The sequence below is a fragment of the Pteropus vampyrus genome, unplaced genomic scaffold (genome assembly GCF_000151845.1).
Source record: "Pteropus vampyrus isolate Shadow unplaced genomic scaffold, Pvam_2.0 Scaffold303, whole genome shotgun sequence".
Lineage (NCBI taxonomy): Eukaryota > Metazoa > Chordata > Mammalia > Chiroptera > Pteropodidae > Pteropus > Pteropus vampyrus.
The window spans coordinates 254,488-263,194 of NW_011889084.1; the positions used below are offsets into that span (position 1 = coordinate 254,488).

The 8,707-nt window shown below is 50.3% G+C and overlaps 1 protein-coding gene across 1 annotated transcript in view; it reads right to left on the minus strand.

Moving 5' to 3' along the window:
* The window catches only part of KIAA0556 (KIAA0556 ortholog), a 179,175-nt gene that overhangs the window by 110,546 nt on the left and 59,922 nt on the right, over positions 1–8,707 (minus strand). Inside the window, exon 6 of the mRNA XM_011376974.2 lies at positions 113–244. Coding sequence (XP_011375276.1) covers positions 113–244 — 132 coding nt within the window. The remainder of the gene's footprint in view (positions 1–112; positions 245–8,707) is intronic.

Sequence of the window (8,707 nt, forward strand, 5' to 3'; positions counted from 1 at the left end):
GACAGGGAAATAAGGTCATTTGAGTCATTCCACAGAAAAGGACTCTTTTCCCAAGGAAGGAAGGAATAAATGACAGAGAGTCCCGAAAGCACTGAGCCAAGGCCAGTCCTACCTGTGGACAATCCCCAGAAGCGTCCTTTGCCTTGACAGTCACATTCCCACATGGCTCAAAATCTTCAGAATAGTCCAGAGGAGGTTCGATGTGGAGCCGAGGACCAGCTTCTGTTCTGATCTGCACAGATTTCTATACACAAGAATTCGGGCTGTTTCAGATACGGTAGTACGAACATCTTGACTCGTCTTGGGGTGAGCACGTTAGGGGCTTCCTGCAAGGCAGGGGCATGTGCACAACTGCAGTCATGCTGTCCCGCACACTGACCTGGCATCATCTCATGCAGGCCAGCCTGGAGGGCTCAAGCCGCCTCGGCTCTAAAGTCTTTACCAGCTCCTACAGCCCAAAGTGGGTTGCTAGAATTTTTTAGGAACTCTTCAGCAGAATTTTAGTAGGTGTTAACCTTCCCAGATAGCTTTGTGATAAAATAAGTTTAAGAAACCCTGGGGCTTTCCTTTAAGACTTCTTGGGGCCTTTCATACGCCCCCCTTCTACCCACCACACACACATGGACAGCTTAAAATAAAACACAGGATGCAGCATTGCTCACTTTTTGGGCCACGGAAAGTGTGTGTGGTAGGGCCTCTCTTCCTCTTAGCATTCCTTGGATCATTCTCTGGGAAAGCCACCCCTTGGCCTGGGATGGCAGACTGCAGGCTGTCCCCCAGTGTCCTTTGCCCCTTCTTCCCTTGTATTGCCTTTCCAGATGTGCGCATGGCGTTCCCAGCTTCTCTTGCAGCTGGGGGGACCATGTAAACACATTCTGGCCAATGAGGTGTAGGGGAGGAGGAGTATGCCCATAAAGGGAAGGGGTCGCACGCCCCTTGCCCAACTGGAATGGCGGAGGTGGCGAGCTGCCGAGGACTATGGGAGGAAGCAACGTCCGGAGGACGGCGGTGCGACAAAAGAGTTAGCGCCCGGGTTCTTCCACGACCTCTCGGAGCAGGGTGACTGCTCACCGCTGAGGTGCTGTGTCAGAGATATCAACTTCCATGTTGTTCAAGTCACTGTTATTTGGGTCTCCCTGTTTCAGCAGCCAAACCTGTACCCTAAGTGATGCACCTGGCATGCACAGTTCTCTACACTCTGGTCCCAGGCCATCCTTCCTGCGTTGATTCCTGCACATGTAGTCACACGCTCGACCACTGGGCCAAGCAGAACTGCTTTCTGTACCCCGAGTATTTGTATTTTTTTCAGTTCAGCATCCATTCCCTGTGCTTTGGGAAACATCCCCCTCTCAGTTCACATGTGGCCCAAGGGCAGGAATGTGACTTGGGACTGGCCAATCAGCCCATTCTGCCCCTCACCACATGCCCTGGCCAGCTGGTTCAGGGATGGGAATGGACCTAAGGCAGCCGATGAGAGTAGCCTTAGGATTCTGGCTAGAGCTGTGGGGAAGAGGTGCTCCCTTCCTGCAGGGGCGCTAAGCCAGGGACCATTGTGCCCCAAAACAGAGGTAAAGAGAGCTGAAAGACGGAAGCAGAGTCCCGATGGGTCCTTGGAACCAGCCATGCCTGAAGCAAGACACTGCTGAAACTTCCTTTTTCACGTAAGCCACCGTGAATAGGGTTTGTTATTTGTGACAGTCCTGACCCTTGCCCGTGACCTAAACTCCCTCACCTCTATGCCTTTGCTTATGCTGTTCTCTCAGCCTTAATGCCATTCTCCCAAATCTTCTCCATGTATCCGAATCCTAACTAAGATGTGGAGACACTCTGCCCACCCAGTAGCTATCCACTGTCCTCTCCATCCTTACTAACGGAACCCGACTGTTGAGGTAGTAGTGTGTCTCTTTAAGACAGTCGCGCTGCTAGTGGCCCTTACAGCTAGGGATGGCCCTGTGAGCCAGATGTGAGTAGCTGGAAGTCTGCGGGTAGAGCTAAGAAAGCCACTGTTTTCTTGCTAGCCGGGACTCACTCAGTGACACAGGACTTCTGCCCTTTATCCTTCTACCCTTCTTCCTGATGGAATGTGGATGTGATATATTTGGGTGCAGAGCAGCCACCTTGTGAGAATAAGGAAGAAAGCCACACGCGAAGGATGACCCTGTGGAAAATAAGGAGGAGCCTGGGCCCCTGGCTGCCTCCAAATGCCTTGTTCATGTGAGAGGGAAAAAAAAAAAAGTCTTTAAGCCCAGTGTCCAGTGTCAGTTCCATGTAGCTGAGCTGAGTCCTAATTGCTAATCCTCCTTCGGGCACTTGTCATATATATTTTTTGTGGTTCTATTAGAGTTGCTAATGTGTGGTGAAGGGCCTGGGTTCTAGACTCAGGCAGACCAGTTTGATTCCTGGAACTCTGATGCTTATTCCCCGTGCAACCCTGGGCGAGTCCCGCATCTGTTAAAGTGGCACTAATGACACCTTCATCACAGAACTGCTGTGAAGATGACTCACACCTCCTCCCAAGTGAGTGTTTCGTCCCTCATGACCCCTAGAAGCAAGTCACCTGTGTCGCCTGGTAATCAAACAAAGAAACTGCCACGTGTTCCACTGCTGGAGTCAGCAGGCTGTGCTGGACTTGGTGCAGGGCTGGGACGGAGTAGTGCAAGAGAGGCATCCAGGGAGCGATATTTAAGGAGGTGCTCCCTCCCAGGTGCCCTGCAAATGCACGAAGCCGAGAGTGAGGGCCTCCTTAAATTTCCTGCCCTGGGCCTCCCCGGCGCGGCCCTGGTGCTAAGAGGTTCGCCAAGCCACATTTCTACCCGTTTGAGCGATATGATCTAAACCGTGCATTTATCCTCACACCCCGGCAGCGGCAGCGCTGGAACCATTCACACGGTGAGATTCAGCTTCCCCATAAGCTAGTGAACTTAGCTGTCAGCTGGATGAAGCAGAACACGGGGCCTGGAGCCTTGGTGTCCCGCAGGACATTCGATAGTTGGGACAGAACACCTTCCTCACCCATGGCTGCACTGCCCCCATCCCTATCGGTGCTCTCACCCTCGGTGCCATGTCACTTACAGACCGAGTGCCACTCCAAGTGCTTCAGTGCATTTATTTGCTCATTTAGTCCTCACAGGAACCCTGGGAGAAAACCGAGGCACGAGTCTGTAAGCCATTTGCCCAAGGTCACACAGCTAGAGGGCTGCAGAGCCTAGATCTGAACCCCAGCAGTACGGTTCCAGGGGCCTTGCTCTAAATCAGGGATGAGCCAATGTTTCCTGTAGAAAGTAAATATTTTTGGCTTTGCCAGTCACGTGGTCTCAATATTGCTTATGATATTCAGCTGTCCCATTTTAGCTTGAAAGCAGCCATGGATAATACCTAAACAAATGGGGATGGCTGTGTCCCCAAAACACTTTATTTGAAAAAATAGACTGTGCCTAGATTCGGCTCAAGAGCTGTAGTTTGCTGACCGACCCCAGTTCTGAACTACCACACTATACAGCCACGCCCCCTCACCCACAGGCATCCCTGCCAAGACCCTAGCAGATGCCTGAAACCGTGGATAGTACTGAACCCTATATAAATCATGCCTTTTTCTTATATATATACCTACGATAAAGTTTAATTTACAAATTTGTCGCAGTAAAAGAGTAACAACAACGATAATAAAATAGAACAAATTATGGCAATATATTGTAATGAAAGTTATGTGAACGTAGCAGTATTAAGTAAAATAAGGGTTACTTGCACACAAGTACTGTGATACCTTGACAGTCATCTGATAACTGAGATGGCTGCTAAGTGATGAAGAGGCAGGCAGCGCGTACAGCACAGAGACGCTTCATGTCCCAAGTGGGATGGAGCGGGACTGTGTGAGATTTCCTCATGCTACTCAGAACAGCACACAATTTTAGAATTTATGACTTATTTCTGGAATTTTCCATTTAATATTTTTGGACTGCAGTTGACTGTGGGTAACTGAAACCTCAGAAAGTAAAACTGTGGATAAGGGGGGTTTGCTATATTGCTCCCAACAGACACATGAAGAATAAATGTGCCCAGCCTGTACTACAGTGGCCTCTGGGGATAACAGAGGGAAATTAAGGAATTTCTTGAGACTATCTAACACTGAAAAAAGGGGGCAGGGACTGAACATGTGTTCCCGTCTGTTGGTAAAAGCACCCCGGTTTTCTTTTGGAAAATCCTCCCCTGCCACACCCCTAACCCAAGTATTCACATGGAACTGAGTCCAGGGGTGGGTTGAAGCATATGACCCAGGCCTGGTCAATCTGAGCATTAGACCCCATTGACCCACAGTGACTGGATGACTGGGGAGCCAAAGAGCTTAAATAGCAGGGTGAGAGACTGTAAGTTGGGAGCTGCTGGTGGCCATCTTGGTACCATGCAGGGCAACATGGGGAAAAGCAGAGTTGAGAGCTGGCCTGAGCACCTGGATCCAGCCATGCCTGAATGAGGTTTCCCATTGGCGAGTAAGAGAATTGGGATTCATGCAGCTCTGCTGGTCTGATCTGAATTATAAATATGAGGAGAAGCTCCAGTGTTCAAGGAAGAGCATCACGTGCCTCTCTCTCTTCCACAACTTTCCCATTCTCCTTTTCCCCTGAAGTATCCCTGTCCCTTCCCAGGAGCTTAGCTCAACAGCTTGCCTTGCTCGGCTGTCAGGTGATAGGTTTGCAGTAGGTAATAAGGCACTTAAACAGTACTGACTGTATACAAGGTTCTGGAAACATGTCAATGTATAAAAAAATTTAAAAACCAATGCCCTGGCCCATCAAAAAGTTCACATGGCACACATAAGGAAAGGGTTTATCAAACAACATGCAACGAAATTAACGTGGTCCAGAAAGAGTTTCTAAATGCTGAGGGGGTATGAAAGAGGGGAATAAAATAGTCCTTCCATCTGGCTGGCTCACCCATCCCAGCCCCGGGGAGCCACCCCTGCCACTATCGGGAGAAGACGGAGAGCAGCCCTACCCACACAAAGATGCCCACCTCCCCAGGAGGAGCACAAGGCTGGCAGGTTCCAGCCCAGCCTCCAGGCGCATCAGCTCCCTGCCTCCCATCTTCACACCCTCACAAAGATGATGCCCAAGCTCCTGGCTGGCTCCCCGCCCCACATGCTGCTTTACCCCGTAGTGGGCGTTTCTAGCAGCTGCTCTCTCCTGCCCACTTGCAGTCCCCAGAGCTGGGTAGGTCCCTGCAGTATCAGCGATAGACCAAGACAAGATTTAAAAGCCTTAACAACAACAACAACAAATAAAATTTAAAAATAATAAATAAATAAATAAATAAATAAACAAATAAATAAATTGAAATGAAATGAAATGAAAAATGAAATGAAATGAAATGAAAATGAAATGAAATGAATGAAATGAAATGAAATGAAATAAAATAAAATAAAATAAAATAAAAGCCTCAACACTCAAATATCCATGTTCTAGTTTGCTGGCCCAAGGCCAGCTTGTTTTGTACTCAACCACACTTAGGTCAGTGTTGTGCCCAAAGCTATTTATGTGCATCTGCTGCCCCTCTTGGAAAAGTGTTCCTAGAGGCGTGCATTAAAGTTTACTATCCGTTAGAAAAGAAGGTCAAGGCTGGGGCCGCCTACATGGTTGTGCAGGTTGTGTGGTACGCAAATGGCTCCCTCTAGAGGTTGGAGGCTCTGAAGCTACAGAGTGGGGAGTAAGTCTACCTTAGTTGATATTTAATTCTCAGATTTGTCTGATCTCTTACAAATAGTAGTGCTTGACACTCTGTGTCATGCAAGGTCACTGTAAAGGCCAGCCCATTATGGGCTGTTTCATTTATTGTCCTCGCTGCAGGTGTTTTCAAAACCCAAAAGAGGAAAACAAAGGAAAGGGCCCCCCACACTTCACATTTTCACTTGCGAGCTTTCCTGTTGGTGCTTAAGCTGCCTAGCCCACAACAGGAAACCAGATACAGCAATGGAGCAAGAGCAAAGCCTTTGCTGTAATAATTGCAATGATCTTGCTTTCCAGGCCTTTAAAGAAAGCCCACCCCACAGTAAATTGCTGGAAGGCCAATCCCTTCACTACCAATTTAATGCTAAGAGCCAATGACTTTCATCAAATCTGACAGCATTTTGGTAAACGACGGCTCTGTTGATTAGGCCGCTGTCCACCCAAGTATTACAAGCCTGAGGAAGCCATAAATCTTAATCCACAGATAGCAGCAGAAAGATCTAAGGCTGAGAAGTGTGTGTGAGGGGGTGAGGGGGAGGACAGTACCAACCAGAGCCCATTCATCACCACCGCCATTCCACAGTCCAGGTGGCAGCTCAGAAGCCCAACACAGGCGCCATTTGCCTCCCTGGCTTCCCTCAGAACTGGGGAGTCCCAAGAGGGTTTCGCAGGTGGAGCCGGTCAGCCTCTGGGCCAGCATTTAGCTGACTGTCACTTCCTGGCCCAGGGATCCTCGGGTCTGTGTGCCTGGGGCAGCCCCTTCCATCAACGGCAGCTCTACCTAAAAATACTTCCTAGTTGCTGGGCGAGACCCTAAGAAGGGAACTCTGTTCCACTGGAAGAGACAAAGGTATTGGGCTTGGTTAGCAGAAGGGAGATGTGTGACTCAAGAGAATCTGGGGGAGATGTTGAGAAAAACTGGCAAGATAACAGGTTGGAGAGAGCAGAGATGCGATGGGGAGGAGAGGCTGTGACTGCAGGGCTCACTGCACTGTGACTGCTGTGCCCCTGCTGACCTGGCCAGTGCAGATGCACAAAGTAACGATGTGACCCCTGTCTCCCCTGCTGGGGACATCCATTCAGGAGTAACTGCAGAACTGACAGGGCTGTGGTTCCTTTCCAGATGGGGTGGCTTTTGAAAATTGGCCACCACTGACCACTGGGGACTCTTGTTACCTTGACCACTCTGTCTACCCCTGGCTACCTCCAAGGGCAGTGGAACCCACTCAAAAGGGTAGAAAGACTGTCTTCATCTCTATTCCACCCACCCAAAATCTATCCCCAAGTTCTCGTATCACGGGGACCCTTGCTTCTTAGCTCCACTACTTGAGCCGAAGGAAACCAATCCAGTTCCTCTTCCTCATGACGATAAAAACAGTGCAGTTGGCACATGAAGTCCATTTCCAGTCCTGCCTACAGCCTCCTCCATGGAAGCTAGAGGACCCAGTCCCTGCTCAAGGAGCAGCCCTAGGGCAGGTAGGCTTTGAATCATCAGACCTGGCCCCCACCTCCAGTCACAGCCAATCCAGGCAGGAACAGGGGCCTCGTCCAGGCTGACCTGCAGCCAGGCCATGACCCAAGTAACAAAGAAGGGCTGAGAGATTCAGATAGCCTCTCTCTTGGAAAATGACAACAGACGAAAACTGAGGGAGCGAAGAACTGTCATAGAGAAAACCCGATGGGTCAGAAAAGCTGAAGTGATAAAGGAAGCTAGGGGTAGGGATCAGAGGGGCAAGGGTGGGCTGGGGAAGCTTGGTAGAGAGAAAAATGTAATGAGTTAGGCTTACAGGAGGCCCTGCTGCAACAGCTTCCTGCCTGGTCCTCATGCAGCCACCTGGCCCTATCAGCAGCTCTTCTACATACAGCAGCTGGGAATCTTTCCAAAACAGGAGCCCAAACATGTCACTCTCCTATTAAAAACCCTCCAGGGAATTCCTCACACTTAAAATAAAAGCTGAACTCCTTCCCAGGCCTTCCAGTCCCAGTGTGATCCAGCCCTGTGACCCCCGACCCTCACATCCGCCCTCTCCAACCTCTGTGCACGGGCCGCCCCGGCCTCCTTTCAGCCTTGCCCCGCTTCCCATCACCCTCCCTGTGCCCTCCACTGGGAGACTCTCCCACCAGACCTTCCTGGGGCTGCCTCCGTCTCACCTTCAGGTGTCAGCTCAGATGTGGGCCCTGGGAAAGCCTTTGTGCCCCCCTCCCCTCGCAGAATAACTCTTCCGCCAGACACTCCATCTCATTCCACCCTCTGCTCTCCCTCACGGCACTTGTTTATTTGCTTGCTTGTTTGCTTCTGGTCCTTTGCTTCTCCACCCATGCCCTGTTAATGTAAGCTGTGGGAGAGCAGGCCCAGCCTGCTTCACTCGGGGGCTCTGACTGCAGCACCTACAATCGTCCAAAATTTATTAGGTGCTCTGCTCAGTAAATGATGATGGAATAAACGAAGGGCTGAATGAGGTGTCCACGCAGACCACCCTTAGCATCTGCCCCTCCACTGATTACAATGGTCATACCACCAACTGACATTTCCTCTGTGCCCGCCCCTGCTTGAAATGCCCGCCAAACACTGCCTTGTTCAAGCCTCGTTAACTACGCTATAAGGCAGTACCATTACCAACCCAACTAACGGATGAGAAAATGGGCACCACGAGGTTTAGCAACTCGTCTAGGGCTGTACGACCTGCACCCGGGTACCTGAGCCTGTGCTCTTAACCACATTTCTCTGGGCTTGTCTGTCACCTGCTGCCAAGGATTCCTACCTGAGGCAGCGGAAGCAGACAGCTCCTGCTAATGAACCACCTGTGACAGACCCTGCACACACTCCTTTCCAGCAGCCAGGGGAGGTTTTACTGATGACGAGTCCAAAGCTCAGGGAGGTCACATTGCTGGCTCTGGGGCAGACAGCTAAGGAGTCTGTCTGACTCCAAAACCCTTTCACTTCTAATCTCCAAGGGTCATAGGTTCAAATGTCTCAAAGAGCCAGG